This window comes from Sturnus vulgaris, chromosome 5, assembly GCF_052056855.1.
Source record: "Sturnus vulgaris isolate bStuVul1 chromosome 5, bStuVul1.hap1, whole genome shotgun sequence".
NCBI classification, from domain to species: Eukaryota; Metazoa; Chordata; class Aves; order Passeriformes; family Sturnidae; genus Sturnus; species Sturnus vulgaris.
In genome coordinates, this window is record NC_142247.1 from 26,938,122 (window position 1) to 26,956,726 (window position 18,605).

The 18,605-nt window shown below is 37.6% G+C and overlaps 1 protein-coding gene across 1 annotated transcript in view; it reads right to left on the reverse strand.

The window, feature by feature from the left end:
* NUP205 (nucleoporin 205) overlaps positions 1–17,000 on the reverse strand; it is a 45,136-nt gene extending 28,136 nt beyond the window's left edge. Inside the window, exons 1-14 of the mRNA XM_014889849.2 lie at positions 16,926–17,000; positions 13,793–13,935; positions 12,585–12,756; positions 11,528–11,672; positions 10,515–10,674; positions 9,125–9,353; positions 8,804–8,968; positions 7,864–8,039; positions 5,807–5,923; positions 4,511–4,648; positions 3,321–3,471; positions 2,341–2,546; positions 764–946; positions 74–124 (exon numbers count right to left, since the gene is read on the reverse strand). Coding sequence (XP_014745335.2) covers positions 74–124; positions 764–946; positions 2,341–2,546; positions 3,321–3,471; positions 4,511–4,648; positions 5,807–5,923; positions 7,864–8,039; positions 8,804–8,968; positions 9,125–9,353; positions 10,515–10,674; positions 11,528–11,672; positions 12,585–12,756; positions 13,793–13,935; positions 16,926–16,953 — 2,064 coding nt within the window. The 5' untranslated portion in view covers positions 16,954–17,000. The remainder of the gene's footprint in view (positions 1–73; positions 125–763; positions 947–2,340; positions 2,547–3,320; positions 3,472–4,510; positions 4,649–5,806; positions 5,924–7,863; positions 8,040–8,803; positions 8,969–9,124; positions 9,354–10,514; positions 10,675–11,527; positions 11,673–12,584; positions 12,757–13,792; positions 13,936–16,925) is intronic.
* Between the last annotated feature and the right edge of the window lie 1,605 nt (positions 17,001–18,605).

The window sequence follows — 18,605 nt, forward strand, 5'->3', positions numbered from 1 at the left end:
AGGCTCCACAAGTGCTTCCCAAATGCAAATACAGATGATCAGAGAGGCTGCCTAGCTACAGGGACTCTCTTACCTCAATACCAATTGCTTGTCTCTGGCCTGGGCTTCTCACAGTTTGTAATATCTTCAAAACACAAAGAGAAATGAAAACAGACCAACACATTTCACATAATCAAAGTGCATCTCCATCATTTTTATCAAGAGTAAAAAAAAGATACTCATCACACTTTAGATCTAAGAAGAGGTCTTCTAAATCCTTTTAAAGGATAAAAAGCCAAGATTTGTCTGTCTGAGAGGCTGGATTATGTTTGACACTTGTATGCTTCTAGCTTTACATTCTCCAAGATCTGCATCAATTTTTCACATTAGTGATTGTTACCTTATATGGGGAAGGGAAAAGACATTTCCTTCATTGTCTCTTATAACAGTATATTTTAAGAAATACCATAATTTAGGAAGCAAAGGTTGTGAGATGTCATTATTGTCAGTCTCTTATTAGCAATTAATAAGGCAGCAATTAAAGTTCAAACAGGACTCTTAGGAAACCTGTATTGACGTAAAAATAAGCCCAGCCAATAATATCTCTGAGGTGATAATGTCATTTTCAAAATTGTTCCAAAGCATTAACTACATGAAACAAAGTTATATTCAACAATGGCAAAAAGAAAATTTAGGAGAAAATACAATACTGTTTTGAATACACTACTGGCAATTTCAACAAACTAGGATACTACAGTTATAAGCACTGAAAATCCTACAATACCTGTGTATATTCCAGGGATTGCCAGAGTGAAGCAGCTATTTCAGGAGATCTTCCAAAAGCAGTAAGGGTTTCTAATAGCTCTGCTTTCAAAATAGGAGGAATACTGCACTGCAGAAGTCCCAGGATGACCACGACTGGTGTCCACTGAGGGTGCTCACACAGAGCCAAGCGAGCATTCTCACTCTACAGAGTTCAACAGAAAACAGAATTGCAGATTATTACTTGAAGGTTTTTCATGTCTTACAATCTCTAATTCACAGTTCAGTACCAAAGAATCTGCTTTGTACTTGAAGGTATGCAAAATATCAAAAGATTTAGTACACAATTCCAAAGCCAACCATTTTAGTTAAACAAAAAGCCGAGTATGAAGACTTACAAGTACTAAAATTGTGCCTGTTCACACAGAAAAATTACTTGGATAATACAAGCTTCTTATAACAACCCATTTTTTTTTTAGTAGACGCAAATTAATGGAATTAGTCTGTAAGTACTTACAACTCTAGCAGCTTCTTCAGGCATGGGTAGAAGGACTTTTATTAGTATTTCTGTTACATGCATTCTATATATTCCTATCTCTATCTATTTCTATGAACTCACACTGCATTTGGACATTTGCTAAGAACTTGTATCAATTTGCTTTAGTCTAAGAACAGACTCATCACTCACGTAAACTCAGCACAGATTCTGAGATGAACCACTGGACAGCACTAAGTCTCTAGCCTCATCAAGTGGTAATTCCCTGAATCCTTAGAACAAATTTATCTTCATCCCAGATTATGAATTGATGATGCCATGAAATAGTTTTAAGAGTTCCCTTTTCTCCATGCATATCCAATTGCGACATTACAGCTTAGACAGGATCACCCCATTATCATTACCACCAAAGATGATTTTTCAAAAACATATTTAGCTTCAATGATCTGTCTTGTGTTTGTGTCAATAAAACCAAAGCTATCTCACTATATCACAGAACTTTTAGGCTGCAAAGTCTGGTGGGTACTTAAGAGCAGACTTCTACACTATTCAGAATTACACACACAAGTCACAATACAAAATTACGCACTGCAATTTTATTCTCTTCCAGCAAAGTCATTCAAAACATTGTATACCCTTAGTTTGGGGACATTTAAAATCATAACCCTGGAGGCAAATGTCACAGCTGATCACTTTCCTTTTCCAAATTTCTACCACTTTTGCATTCAACTATTACTTTTGCTTTTTCAAACTCATAAATTAAGGCAAAGAACTCTTATACCCCATAGTGATTTACTGTGAATATACCTCTCTTCTGAAAGACATCCCCATTACCACCACCAGAGTCAAGGAAGCAAGAAAATCAGCAATACCAACAAGATAAAAAAAGACATCTCTTTCTGCTTCATCTACAACTTCAGTGTTTGGTCATTACAATTATTCCTGATGCTTCCCACAATTCTGGAGTTCACTAATAAAATGACAACTGCTAGGTAAATTTTCTTTACATACTCTTTTGGTCAAGGAGGACTTCAGAGCTGAATGATAATGATTTGCAAGGAAAAAAAGTATTAACAAAGAAAACCAAATAAAAGGTTACTTACCCAACTGACTATAACAGTAGTCAGCTGTAAAAATGCAATTAATCCATCCTGTTCTTTCTGTGTGATGCCTCGGAGAGGCAGGTGACGGTACTGGACACTGTCTGCACTTGGTAAGTCTTTCCTTAAGTGCTCATGATAAAGCATCAAAGAGTGGAAAAAATGCTCCCAGGAGACAGGACTGCCACCTGCTCCTTGGATGTTTTCGGCTAGAAAAACAACAAACAGGTGACAAGATTTTCTTTCTACTCTTTCACAAGGTGAAAAGTAGGATAGCTGAAACTAAAAGGAAAATTTTCTTATCTAAAGGAAAAAGTAAAGTTCAAAGGAAAGTTATTGTATCCAAAATTAATCACGTAGGTTTGGGGATTTTTGCTTGTTTATGTTTTTTTGAGACAGAAAGGTGCTAACACAAAGACCTAGTATAAGTAAGTTTTCTGCTTTATGAATTGGAATCTTTGCAGCAATATTTATATTTTCAAGTAAGTAAGTATTTTATAATTTGACCAATGCAAAATGAATGCAAAACACAGGATTGACCAGCATCTCTTCCTTTGAGAAAGTCCTATTATATTATGTGTATCAAAAAATTTTAACTGAACAAAGTGCTTCTGAACAAAGTTAGCTCAGGAAAGTTCTGCTGTACATTTTGTAAATGCAGCTAAATTTAAGACATTACTCATTTTTTGTTTTATAATAAGCAACACTGACATTCTGCACTTCTTATGGTGTTAAGACATGGGTTTTTTTTCTAAAAAGAGCACTGTTTCACTTGGTGAATTGCTTGCTGAGGTGCTCAAGCATATAATTACCTTACCTGTCAGGTGTTTTTTAAATTACAGTTTCATGTAAAGCCTTCCAATTTCATCTTTGTACTAATAATGAAATGTTAAAAGTATGAGGTCACAATTCATCTCAAATGAGTCTTCGCACTTTTTGAAAGAAAAGGAGTTGAGAAAGAGCTGAAGTGTCACTTCTCTTACCATGACTACTGCCATTGACTTTTAGCAAACTAAAGCAGTAATGAGCACACTGAGGCCCACTAGCCAGTCCCCGCAGCATTTTCAAGTATGGGATGTAAATTGTGGAAGGAAGTAGATCTCCCATTTGCCTAACAAACTTTGACAAGACAACCTAGAACAAATAAAGATCAGTGTTTAAAAAAAAAAAAAAAAAAAAAAAGGTAAATCTGAGTATTATAGGAAAGCATTAGGCAGTACAAGACAGAAAACAGACTCTAACGTAATCAGGGTGGGGTAGACAGGTTCCTTTGCAGACTGGCCTATTCAATCAGACATGTTTGAAAGAGGAGCCAAACAAAGTAACTCATGTGACTGCAAAATATACTAACTCTCCAATTCTGTATTTCCCGTGATAAAAATTACTTAAGCTCCCAAATGTTCCACAGGAATATTATTAGCACATCTCACAGAGCAAGTTAAGTGAAGAATTCAGTGTGCTTGTCATATACCTGACCAGTGACACACACACACACAGTGGTTCCTTTCAGGGTCATATTAGGCTGCTTACAGATTGCACCTGGCCCCTATTTAAGTTGCCAGTATTCTGGGTGGGTCTTGGGATGTGTCTGATTTGTCTGTACACGGTTTTGCCTAGCACTGCACAGTCTTTCAAGAGGGCTGACAGCACCTCAAGTACACAAAGAGTTTTAGGAATGTCTGCTTTATCTGCTTAGATTGTTTCTTCATTCCAATTTTAAGTTCTGTCTTTTATGGACTATAATTTTTGGACTTTAAATAACTGAAATATTCTTAGGCATTTTCTTTCATGAAAAAGGCGTGTAGAAGTCATCAGGCAAAAACACAAGAGAACTATCAGAATCCATTTAGCAACTGTAACAAATCAAACCTAAACAACGTTTTCACAGAGGTGAAAGTTGTACTTATTTTACTTTAAAAAAAATTATTAAATATTACTCTTTCTTGCTAAGTTTATTCACAGCCATGAATGGCTGGCAGCAGCTCATTTTAGGGCAAGCAGCAACGACCATGCCCTGCAGAGCAGGACACATACAAATCAGTCACTGAAATAAGGTAAGGACGGTCTTCTTAGAGGCTATCTCCAGTAAGGATAGCAAAAAATTTCTTGCTGGAGGGATTTTTGTTACTTTGGTTTCAAGTTAGTAGTAATTACTTAAGAAAATGTAGATAACCTGGCGCTGAGGGGGTCGCTGGTGAGCTACTCCAAGGTAGGAGCCCATGATGGTAGATGTCTGCAGGGGCTCTGATGGACACCAGTACTCATGGGCAAGCTCCAGATTAAAGGGGTCTTTCCTGTACAACTCAGCGATCTGTCACAAAAACGAAGATGCCAGAAAAGTATCAACTCGAGGAAGAAAAAACAATTACTTCAAGAATGAGCACTGCTTCTAGATTAGCTAAATATATGTGAGAGGCAAAGTATCACAGGGTTGCTGTTCTAGTTCTTAAAACCTTCTGAAAATTACAGCTTCTAAAGAACAGTATAGGAACTAGTGACAGCCAGCAAAATTCAAAATACACGTATCAGTGAAAATTTAATAACTTTCTTTTTAATTATTATGGATTAAATCACTGCTAAAAAGACCCATGTCACTTCTCCTTAAACAACCATATGTCTACCTTTATATATTAATTTTATCAGTTAGCCAGTATCACAATTAGAAATCTTACCTGCTATCTGAACATACAAATTTCTCAGAACAAATGTTTATGTCTAGTTATTCATTTAAGCTTACTATATCTATCTGAGCTGCTTAAGAAAGCATTTCACAACAAATTTTCCTGCTAATGTCCTAAAAGCTAAAGGAGTATCTCTGGAAAATACTAGTAATACAAGTTTTTAAATTTAAACCAGAAAACATAAAACACATCTCAGTTGAATATGCAAATCTGTTTTTCAACGTGGATTTTTCTGAGAGTGCAGTTAAGTAACCTTAATAGCTAATATTTAAACAATTATTTTTATTTCCATCCTATTTTATTTAAAATATGACAGTAATCTTTTTCTTTAAATGTACAGTTATGGCCAAAACTCTATTGAAGTAAGGGAATTTGATGGAGTCACCTTACTGAGCCTACTCTACAGCAAATACAAAACAGTCTTCCAAAACTCTCATTACAAATATATCAATGCATGAGAATTACTTAAACATTTCAATTATTTATCAGATTAATTCGTCAACAGTGGGGGAAAACATCTAAAATTTTCAAATGTAAGAAGCAATGCAGTATTTGCTTACCAAAAAACAATAAAAGCCATGACATTAACATCAGAAACCACCAAGGTAGTAAATTAATTCCTTTATATGAAAAATTATAGAAAAGTGTCTGTACTTAAGAAAAAAAAAATTCATCCCAAAAGGGAAAGATACAGCACCATATGGTATCAGTCAGATATGGGTTTTCAGACAACAAATGAAAGTCACAATCATTATTTGTCACAGTAATTTACATGAAAAAAGACTTACTAGAAGCATTAAATGCTCCAGATCTCTCCGAAGGGAAATAGGTGGATCATTACCCATCTGAATACTCATGTGGATCATGCGAGCATCTTCATCAGCACGATTTCTCAGCTGTTTCACCTACAGGATTTATGAAGTGATAAAAGAAACAGTGATCTATATTTAGCTAAGAATGAAATAGAACAGCAATAATGGAATTGTCTATGTGGCCTATTAAAACTAAGAAAGCAAAGGTACTTGCATGAACATGGCAAGAATATTCCATTTTTTACTTTTTCAATCCTCTCTCCCCCCCAGGAGCTTGCACTCAAAGTTATAGTCAATCACTTACCTACTGCCAAAGCCCTCAGTGCACAGAAAAAGCCCTGAACTTATATCATGGGAGTTTTTCCCAAATGACTGAACCACATACTTGGGTTTTGCTTCAAAAGGTGGATCCTTTTCCTCTTTTTAATTTAAAAGCTAGACAACTTCGTTTCAAAGAATGCTAGACCATTATTCACAAGGAGTGAAAAGAAATGCATAACACAAATGCAAACATAAATGCAAAGCCTTGATTCCAATATACAAATCTGTGGATTGCATCTTTCTTCACCACTGAACATTACTTCTACTTGCAGCTACTTTATGACTTGAAAAGTTCTGAACTGATCCAACTTTGGAATTACTCTGTCTCAGCCAGAAGCATCAGCACATATCAATAATACCACAGGAAAAACAAGAGAGCAGAGCAAGAACAGCAGCATTTTTTTTTTTTAATAGCCATTTAATCAGCATCTTAAACTTCTTTGTGTTGAAAAGGCCAATTACTAAACAAAAACCAGCTGACATTTAATTTTAAATTCAAAAAGCTTTTGACATGAGATCCCAACAGATGCTTATAGAAAGCAAACAGACATGAGATTAAAAATCTTGTTAAATACTAAGGAGGCATTGAAGAACAAGAAACAGAAGTAAGTAACCAATTCAACACGTAAAAAAAATGTTGACAGTAAGTAGAGACTAGTTCATGGTCTATAATATATTTCCATATGCAAAACTGAATGAGCAGCAAAATAATTGTGTCTTATCAGGAGAAAATAGCTTAAAAATAATAGTAACAAGAAAAAATTATTAAAAACTAGAAACAACTGTCAAGGGTCAAAGGTCAACTGGAAAGAGTCAAAGCAAACTAGCTAAATCAGTAAACTAACTTAACAAGAAAAAAACAATGTTGGTAAGTTAAGTAATTAATTATTTGAGGTATTAAAGCTAATTATCAAGTTCTAAATGAATATAACGCAGGCAACCAAAAGATTTACCTAAATCATCACTGGCAAGCAGCATAAATGCTGATCCCATACAGAAGAATTAATTAAAATGCTGACTTAGAGATTTAAGTAAACCTGAACAAAGGTTATATAGATACACAAAGCAAAACAAAGATCCTGCAAAACAGACACTTCTTTTTACCTAAAATTTGAGATTCAGTAGAAATAGCTGAGGACATCAGCCAACCACTACCTATCAGCAGTTAAGACAAAAAGTTGCCCTTTAGGGCTATATGCCAATTGCCTACTAAAAATTTCCTGTGAAACAACTAGTACTGGCCTATATTAAACTAGAATAAAAGTCAATGGACTGATTTTATCTTATATACTGTATTACAAAAGCCTGCATGTAATGAACATCTCTCATCGTCTTCAGGTATTAGCTGGAAATTAACTGGAAATCTGAGCCAAAGCAAAAAGCAAAAAAAAAAAAAACAGTAACAAACCTCACTTGAGATGGAATTTCAGCATTCATTTAAATTTTAATCATGTAAAACAAACACCACTACCACCATACAAGCTTGTTTTGCAAATCTCACCCCACTGAAGTGTTTTAAAAATTCCATTCTACTTCAGTGTGGAAAACACACCCCAAACATTGTGGCGTCTATAAAGCGAACAAGTTTTCTGAAGCACAGGACCTCAAGCTGAGTATCACGTCTGAATCTCTGTGCCACCTTGTCCAAATAATAGAAATATAAAAGAAATGCCCACATTTCTCAGTAAATGCTTTTCACACAAACAACTTACTTTCATTGGCATGAGTGCAAGGAAGTCTGTGACAAGGTTATGGATTTTGCGGATGTAAAATTCCTCCTGGTAGAAATTTTCAGAGGCCACAACAGATTCAGTAAGGAACAGGAAAACATAATCAGCAATTGCTAGCTCTGCCATTGCCTCATCTGCCTCAGTGAATTCTGCTAGAGCTGGGCAACAAAATTCAGAGAAGGGAAGAAGTAAATAGCAATCTGTTACCAAATAAATATATTTCAGGATACACAGCTGACATGCAAATTTCCACGCTTCTATCAACTCTCTTTTTTCTACTGCACAGGAGAACTAGACTGAAAAAAAGATAAAATAATGGCAGATGATGACCTCAATTTTCTGTTTTAATAAATGTTACAGTGCATATCCATTTACCCCAAAAAATCTAAGGCAGTCAACCAGGAATCACAAACCAACCTTAATTAAACATTCATGATAATGTTTGCATTTTCTTTATTAGATATTTTGGAGTAGACTCAATTTTGACATAGCAGAAAGCTAGGAGGTTTGTGAGGTTCAGAGGAGAAAAAAGAAAATTATGAATAGATTCATCATCTCAAGATATAGATGTCTAACATCTACAGATGTAAAAAAACACAACCATGAATCTATTCTGGTTTTAAGCATTCAAATGATACTAAAGCTGAAAATGAATTCCTTGAATTTTCCAGTACATTAAAATCTCTTTCACTTCAATGAAGCACTATTACCATCTAGTAAATAATTATTTCTACTTCTGTGTACTTTTCAGAGCAATTCCATTCACTACAACCAAACTCATATAGAAAAAGTTTTAAGGAAGTGTTAACGGCAATTTTATCACAAAGATAAAAAACATTTCAGAAAGGTAAAATTCTTTGACTTACACCACTTGCTAGCTCTCAATACTAATGTGCAGCAACTGAACTTTAGGGTAATTTACCTGTCACATCAGAGAACTGGGATATTCCTCGCAATGTCAGTGCCCAGGCTAATCTAACAGTAGCTTGCAGGCCTGGTAATTTCCAGGGCTGAGACTCCTGAAGCCGAGTGTGGATCGTCGCTATGTACTGTCTTTCTGCCAGCAGAGGGAGCCGGTGCATCAAGTCTTCAACAACAAAAGCACAAAACCCATACTCACTAAACAAATGTGAAAAAACGCTCACGAAATCCTGCCAATGTGTTACTGATCAATAACAAAATTGCTTAAACAACAATTAATCCATCTGTGCAATGTCACCTCTGGGAAAGCTGCCAGCATTACCTTCACGATCCTCTGCCCCTTGTTCCAGAAAGCTGACATCAAAGCAGTAAAGGAGAGCCATGAGAAGAGACAAGTTCACGCCATCCAACGAGCCATCGGCTTCCACTGTTACCTTCTCCAGGTAACTTATGAGGATTAGAGTGTCATCCTTACTCAGGGGTGACTGACAGGTCCAGACAAAGAGGCTTTCAGCCAAGGACTGTCGGCATTCTTTAATGAGATCAGAAACCTTTACAAGACAAAAAATAAAAACCAACCTGGTGAATACACCTATTCGGGTAACAGGTTCAATTTGTCCTTCTCAAGTTAATCATGATGACTGGCTTAAACTAAAAATCACTCTAAAAACAGCAGCCACCGAAAATGTTTGATTTATTGCTAAACAACAAAAGGACGTTTCTGCTTCTTAATTGCATGTACACTCCCATGTATTTCATGAGAGGTGTGAGTAGATACCTGAGAATATGACTACACACAAACCAGCATCCCTGCCAAGGTCAGGAGACACCAATCTACATAGAATTTACATAGCTGTAAATGTATCACACAGAAGTCACATTCCCTGTCTCTAATTACAAACTGCACTGGCAGTTACCTCAGATACACTCAACCTTCCCCTTGCCCCAAAAAATGAATCTTAAAGTGAAACTAAGTTAAGTTAAGGTAATTTAACATAATTGAGAAAGATATTCTTTCCATAGTTTCTAGATTTATAGCAAAAGTGTAAGACTAGTTCTTTATTCAGTGGAAAAAAAATCAATTTATTATTACACAGAATGATTTTTAGGCAGATCACCCTTTAGAAAGGAGTTCAAAATTTAAAACAATGTTCAAAATCTTCCTGCTGGAAAAATTATGCTGCAGTTAGTCACAGTGTCAATTAAGTTCAAGACTTACGAAGATGACAATTTATTTTCAAGCAATTTTCACTTGACTGTTAGAAATGCTTTTGTTCATATTAATACAATTGAATTATTAAGAGAATTATTCACCTGACTCAACTTGGTTTCAATCTGTTTTAACAATTTGTGAATTACTCACTTTTCTTATGCCAATAGTGCGGGTAATGGTAGTGCTGATAATTGAAAATACAGACAGACTTCTGAACTTAAAAAAGGAAGAAATTTACACAGCGTAAATATTAGGCTTAGATTTTTACTGTTCCAATTCTTCACTAAAAATAAGGCATGCCCTAGCATCTGGGAGCAACAGCAAAATAGAAATGCAGGAAGTGGTGTGAATCCCACACTGATACTGCACAAGCTGTGGAGCATAGCTGTGATCTCAGACAGCAGCAGACTGGGTGGAAAGGTAAAGGACTCTTTGTAGTCTAACTCCATCCTAATGCATTCAGTAACACAGAATAACATCCACGCTTGGTGAATTTTACCTCTTTGCGATGTTTCTCACTGCCCAATCCTCGCTCTCTCTGAAGTTTATCAAATTCATTGTTCAAATCAATGTGAGACACAAGTGTAAGGATCTTCTGAGTCAAACCCTGCTCCATTAAGTCATCTGTAAAGCGTGTTGTCATGGAAATTAACTCTTGACTATAATGGAAAGAATATAAATTTAACAATTAATCATAGTTTTCCAGTCACAAACATGTCTAAAATAATGAATCCCATAAAATGTATTTGATGACCAAAAAAAATACTAATAAATTATATACAGAGAACAACTAAATGTGCATCACTAATCATTAAGTAATGCCCTCTCAAAACATTGTGCTGAATGGATACAATCCTTAGGTAGCTGTAGGTTCAACAACATGGAATATGAGAATACAATAAAGATCAGCTAGCTAAGATTTCTATTAAAAGGAAAAAGTATTATATACAAGATGCACATAACTCACAAGCTCATAGGCTCTTTCTTACTAGTAAATGCAATTGCCTAGATCCCGCACTCAAGAATTCATATTGACTCTATTTACTCTATATTTACTTTCTCTAGCCAACTTGGAAGCAAGCAGAGTGCACTTCTTTCTTTTTCAAGGCAAAAAATACTACTGTACCATGTTCACCAGTACCAGTATTTCCTTTAAAGTAAAGCAGGAGCACAATTCAGTTTTACGGTACACAGGAAGTCAGAACACAGTAGGGTTTTCAAATACTGAGCAATCACCACTAATTAGAGTAACAATGACTGGTAGAGTGTCTGAAGTAAAATACTGCCAAAAGGTGAAGTGGCATGAAAGAATTGGAAGTAAAACAGGTATCCCTATAATCCAACAAAAATATGTGCAAAAAATGATTATGCTTAAGAAATAAATGTGAAAGCAGCTGCATTAGGTTATGAGAAAAAAGCAAATTCGAGGCTATACATATTCCCTTTAGTCTAATTAGTTCTAAAAGCACTCAAAACAAAGAGCTTTGATCAGTTCATCATCTTGATACAGACCTGAGTTCCAATGTCCATGTCTTGCCCTGGCGTGACTGGATGAGGGTTCGCAGGGAATTGGCAATGCATCTTTTTCCATCCCAGTACAACAGAACCGCCACTAGACCCCTTGTAAGGCCAGGAAAATGAGGCTGCTGGTGTTCACCTAGTGAATGAAAATGCACAGAAATAGGCAAAGAAACATACACACCTTGATAACCATTCCATATCTTTGTATGTCTAACTGAAATACAAATATCACATTCAAAGTAACTGTTGTTATTCACTACCGTTTTGATTTGTTTCAGACACTTAAATCCCAGATGGGTTGCTATTGGTGAAATTAATATTCAACTATTAGAATATATAAAGTTTTTTTTAAGTGCTAGTCAATAAATATCCTAGTCCAAATGGTATTTGCCAGTGATATGTATCCACCTTAATAATCAATTCAAGATTATTATCATAGAAATACCTTTTATTCAAAATTAAATTTTCTATCTGAAATTACATTGAAAATTCAAGCTCAAAATGGAAAGTGAGCCTGACTTGAAGATGGCTTTCCGAAGGTGACAAATTTGCAATCTACTTTAATGAATTTTTCAAGTTAACGAACAGTAGCTAGTAATAATCAACAATTTTAACTTAACGATTCTACAATCAATCTTCTACACAAAGAATGTGTCCCCTCTCCAGAATACTTTTCTTACTAATCAGTTACTAGATTACAGTCACACAGCAATGTATAATACAAACTTTGAAGAATCAGTATCTATTACACTGCTTTATGGAAAACTTCTCAATCATGTTTTAATTATGTTTAAACTCAATGATGCAGAAAGTAAATCATAAAACGTCCTCAGAATATTACCCCCTTTGCAATAGCTGAGCATATAAACATCAGGGTTAAGAACACTGCTATCATATGACATTACAGTGAGAATTTCTTTTTAAGAACATTCTGTATTAGGAAGCTAAGGACTTCACTGCATCGTGCATTCACCTTAAATATACACTTAAATAAGAAGGCCCTATTTAAGCTGTATTTCTCCAGATCTTAAATATTTTCCCTTCTCACCAGCTAGAAGGAGCTCCACAGCTGCCAACTCTCCAATATCAAAGAGGTCACTGAGGATAAAGGCTTCTCTGATGAGCTGCTCTGGCAAAAGCCTAGTTCCCTGCTGACCCTGGATAGCAACTCCTTCTGTGCTTGCTTTCTGAATTTTCTCATGCTGCTGAACATTTTTTGGCTGCAAGAGAAACAAGTGTCAGAAGTTATTCAAAATGGCAAGATCAAATACTGAATAAAGCTTTACACATTAATCCTTCCTCACAAATACAGCTCTGTGAGGTTAGGTTGTCATCCTGAAAACAAAGGCAGTGTTTTTAAACAGAGATGGTAAAGGCATCCCTAAAATGATTCATGCTTGGACAGCAGTGGTCTCTTTGTGGAAATGTAAAAAAATCATCTTATACAAGCAGTGCTGACATTTAGTTTACTCAAAATACTAATGGTTGAAAGTAAACTTTGATACAATTCTCAACAGGAATTGGTATTAACTCAGAAAGAGATCTGGGTTGCTGATCAGAACAGTTGTGTTACTCCCAACTATTCTCTACATCACCCTTTTTCCATTAAACTGAGATGCTAAAATATACTGATGAAACTCTATGGCTGACTGTTAAATCTTCTGACCTATCAATTTAAAAAAGCCATCTACTATTGGAGAAATATCACCACTGAAAGAAGATATATTTCTAGTAAAGTAGTAACCTTATGATCCACCAGCCAAGAAAAGAGTAGTTTTTTCATATTATCTGGCATTCTGAAAAAGACACATTCTGTATTTTTTAAGTTCATGTGTTCACTTGTTTTGTGTGTTTGTTAATCTGACTGAAACACGAGCAAAACCAGACAAAATAGCTCTGTGCTTTATTTCAGACACACAAGAGTAACAAAAAAAGTTAATACATGACTGATGGATCATCAGACACTTTTACTGTTCCTTTCAAAATAGCACTCAAATAATGAGAGAAAAAAATACATCATAGATAAAATTATCCTGTAGAAGATAAAAAATAATATGCATGTATTATTTTTTCTCACTTAATACTATTTGTATTCTTACAGCAGAACAAGACTGGTATAACACATCTGCGCTATGTACTGTAAAAAAGTCCCATGAAAAGAATGATCAGTCTAAAATGGCATGTAAGACAACAATATAAGACAGAGTAAATCATCAACTGTCCAGCTCATTCCAGAAGAGAGTATTAGTTCAGTACCGGATTTCTGAAGAGAGAAATGAAGTCAGATTTGTGCTTCTTTAAAACTTGATCAAGACGATGAACAGCTTCAGGTTGCCTTTTCCAAATGGCATTCATTACAGTCTGCCATATGTCCTTATATGGACCCCACAAGCTTGCAGCTAAAAGAAGAGATAAAATAATGTATTTGAATTAGAGAAGGGAAGAAAACAAATTATTTCTATATTGGCTTCAATACGTAGACTCTTTTTTAGTTTACTGTTACTCTTGGCATGTCAGTATACTCTTACACCCATCAAGAAAAGTATATTTTCCTTTCCTAAGGCACAAAAAAAACAAACCAAAAAAACCTCTACAATTGTCTAATATAAAACTTAATTGCATTTAGGGAAGTAAAGAACTAAAAAAGGTGATGTAAACACCTAAATTCTGGTGCTGAAAGTCACCTTACAAGAATACTTACAATACAGGTATTAGAAAGACCTTTAAGGTCATCGAGTTTAAGCACCAATCTGGCACTGCCAAGTCCACCACTAAACCATGTCCCCAAGTGTCACATCTACATGTCTTTTAAATCCCTCCAGGACTGTGACTCTACCATTCCTACAAAACACTCCAGAAAAGGACTACCTTCACTATTAGCTAAACAACCCATCAAATCAAAATATACAATGCTCTTGCATTACAGCAGATGGCTAAAGAAAAATGGCTTTAACCATTTCCAAAAATTACTACTTGAGTTAGTAAGTTTGGAAAATCAAAAAGCAGTTTAAGCACAAGCAAGCTATTTAAATCACCCTTCTTGCTCCTACATTGTCAGAGATGAACCAGTGTGTACTGAGCTACTCATCGGGAAGGGGTGTAAAATCCTGCCTCACTAATCAGAGAAAAACATTCTCTGTTGAGAGAGCACAAACTCCTTTGATTACTCAAACTAAAATTGATATCCCTCCCAGCAATCACAGTGCAATTCTCTTAAACTTCAAAGCACCTCTAGTATGCCAGATCAAAGACTGCAATACTTAAATGGTGAAGTCTACATACTTAAATGGTGAAGCTATTCATGCTGAGTAGCTACACGTGAATTTAAAAATGACTGAGACAACACATTCAGCAGTGCCAGTACGGCTGTGTCAGGGCAACCCGTAAAAGAGGGACAAATTTGCCTTTTCTGAGCAACAGTGTTTTAACTCGTACAATGTTACCCTTGCCTAGAAATAGCTACTACTGCATGCATAATTTCACACTCAGCTGTAACTGTCTGTCCCACATAACGTCAGAGTTCAGAGATTTATTTCCACTTGAAATTGTCTTTTCGCTCTTACTACATTACCAAGTCCAATAAACACGAGCAGCAAACCACAGTGCCTGCCAAAAGCTATTCAGCTACTTCTCTGGCCCCTTCGTTTCCTCTTGTCCCTACCACGTAATTGCTTTGCACAAGCACAAACACACGTACTGTAGGGAATTTGAACAAATTAAGGATCTAAATTCTCTAACCAAAATCTAACCCAAAAAGGCATTTATTTTCAGCAGGATCACATCAACAAGCCAGTTTGCTCTGCAATGGCACAAAGACGGATTATTGCAGAGAAAGGAGTAGGCAACTGGGATAGGAAGAGGTTGGACTTCAACAACCATGCTGACTTTTTCTCACTTAAGCTTTTTTATTATTAGTTTTAGAAAGGCAGACCATCCCATCAGGGACAGCAAGGAAGGACAGGCTGAGTTGCTTTTCTTGGCAACAGCAGCAGTAGACGCTTACACGCCTTAACATTTTCCCAAGTGATAGACTCAACCATGACATGTCTGTTCCCACAAAACATAAACTATAACCTAAGGCAAAATCTTCACTAGTTCTAGTGCCACATCTCCTTTTAATTTTTCTCACATTTCCTGCAAAAAAACTCTTTCTTCCCCTATTTTTTTTTTAATTATAAGACTGTAGACTCTCTCGCCACATAATTCATAAAACAGTCTCATTTGAACTATTCCAATTTTCACTTCAACAAAGCCATGTTTTTTTATGAAGAGTCTTTGCTTTATTACTGCTTTTCTGTGAGACTACAGGGATGCAATCCATCCAGTGAGATCAAAAAATCTCTGTAAAATTTGTTCCTTGCTTGCTACAGGAATGAAAGTTTTAATTCTATTAGCTAGAATTAATAATGACTATTAACTGCCACTATTAGTACACAAAATCTTATTTACAGACCTTTTGGACTATATTCCAGTTCTGTTTTTCACAGGGCCTCAATTCTCCTTCTATTAACCTAATGAAGCTCAACAAGAGTAAATGCAACATCTTGCACACAGAATCACTGCACAGGCTGGGGACCAAGGGAGCTGCTGGACAGCAGCTTTACAGACAAACACCCAAGTGTCCTGGCAGCCAGGAAGCTGAGCACTACACGCTTATAGCAAAGGCTGCCTACAGGCTGCAGGCTGTATTAGCAGCTGTAGCCAGCAGATGCAAGTAAGTAATCATTTAAGCATCTCAGAGTCCTTCATTGCCATACTGTGTCTAGTTTTGGGCTTCTCAGAGATAGACACTGAAACAGTGAGTCAAAGAACAGAATGAATGAGAAGCTGAAAGAACTGACCTGGTTCAGTCTTACAAAAAGAAGGCTAATGAGGGATAGAGAGCTTTGTTTTCTCTAAATACTGAATGGCACTACGCATAGAAAGCACGGCAAAATTCTGGATATATTTCTCTTTTGTGTCCTACACCACCCAGCATTAGGAGATGAGTGTAATACCAAAGTGATGCGTAACCACGTGTACGCCGAGTTACCACAGTCCTGTCTAAACAAGGAGGCCTTGGCTGTCTGACGTGACTCCCCGCTAGGACCAGCCAGGCACGGCGGCAGCTCTGACCGCGGAGCTCCATCGCCGGGCAGCTCTGCGCGGCCCGAGCTCGGGTACCGCCGCACGGGAGGCCGCTCTCTCAGCGCCTGGAGCCCCGCAGCGCTTCCCCGCTGCCCGCCCGGGCCTTGCCTCACCGCCTCGCCACGCCCGGCTTTCCCAGGGCGGCCGCCCCCGGTTCGGCGGGCACGGAGGAGAGGCGCAGGGCCGGCGGCGGGCGTGGAGCGGGACGGCCGCGGGGAGAGGCGGAGGAGAAGCCACAGCCTCACGCTCAGATTGTTCTTACCCGAATTTACCGCCAGCGGTGCCGCCATCTTGGAGAGAGGGAGGCGCGTCGCGGCGCCGGCGCCCAAGGAAGGCCCGGCCAACTCCAGCCCGCCGGGCCGCGGGGCAGGGCCGGGCCGGGCCGGGCCGGGTGTTCCTCGGCCCCCGCCCCTGCTGCGGGACAGCGGAGCTGCGGAGAGTCAGCGCACGGCCGCTCCGCGCCGGCCGCTCCGGCAGGGACAGCGGCTCCGGCGGCAGCAGGGCAGCCCCGCGCACGGGCTGATGGGAGCTGTAGTTGCAGGTTAACGGTTCGTCCCCGGTCGGATTCGCGGTGCCTGGAGGCGGCTGCGGGAAAGGGAGAGCGCCGAGCTTCTGAATTCCCGCCTTCGCTCCTCCGATCTAAGTAACACAGCCATTATTCCGTGCCGTTCCGTTTTTCTTTCCCTTTTCCTTTCCGTGCCACGCTCAAATAAGTCTTTCCTTCCAAGCACTGCCCTATAAACCTTTTTCACTGAACATGGCTATATAGCTGAATTCAGACACTGCACTAGGAGACACATTTATTAGAATATCTTAATTTATTTTTTAACTGAAAAAAAAATCACCAGTATGATTCCAGCTTCTGCGGTTTCTGATTGAAGTCTTAAAAAAGTAGAGACAATAAATAATTTTTGAAAGTGAACCAGGGTTTGCAATCTTACATAGGGAAGAAAAAAAAAAAACAACAAATAACTGCTCTGATAAAAGTGATCCTGTGAAGAAAACTGCATTTAAACTCAAAGTATGCACAAGAAAGAAAAAAAAAGTACTAGGCTGAAGAAAACAAAAAGCATGTTTATACACTTATATATCTGGAGCTGAGGAACAAATACCAGTATCTTAGAAGTAGTCTGTGTCTGAAGTCAATTTACCATTCTCTGTCCCAGTAGTAATCAACATTCTTAGAGAAATTCCCTCCTGTATACCTTTAGGATAAAAGATTCCACCAGAAGTACTCATTTTTATTTCCAATAATTTCCCCTCTTGAACTTTATTAAACCACTATTTCATGGTTGCAAAACCATGTCCAATGAACTAAACCCATGGGAAATTGGCAAAATAACTACCTTTGCTTCTGTAGCTCTCCCCTATAATGGGATGGCCCAAGGGGTAATAGAGAGAGAGCAGTGCCCCTGGGGTGAGAGTGAATTGGCGAGGCAGCTGTAAGAAAAAAGAGAGAGAAAAGAGAGAAATCGTTTCACTTAGTCAGAAGAGGAGAGAGAAATGGACATTTTAGAAAAGGGGGGAATTCTCAGAGTTCAGTAGATGAATCTGTTCTCAATAATTTGGCCTAATTTGTTGATTTAGTCAAAGGCCCCATATTTCTTTGAGATCTACTTTTTGCTGATGTTATCCATGAACAGACTAGACCTATAATGATGAGAATAATAGTGATTTGTTAATTTTATTCTAGGAAAGAAAGAATGCCAGGCAAGAGTTAAAAGTAGAAAATAAGTGAAGTTATTCCCCAAGCAGATGAACTAAAGCAGCCTTGGTTGCTGGGTGGGGCATTCCTGTATCCTCTCCCGTGCATCCTTCCCTGTGAAGCCGTAGTTGTGCTCCCATGCTGCCCACGTGCCACCTCAAGAGCCGTGACTATGAAAGGCAGGTATCATGATAAACTTGGAGATGCATATGCTGATCACTTGGCCGCAGCAAATGT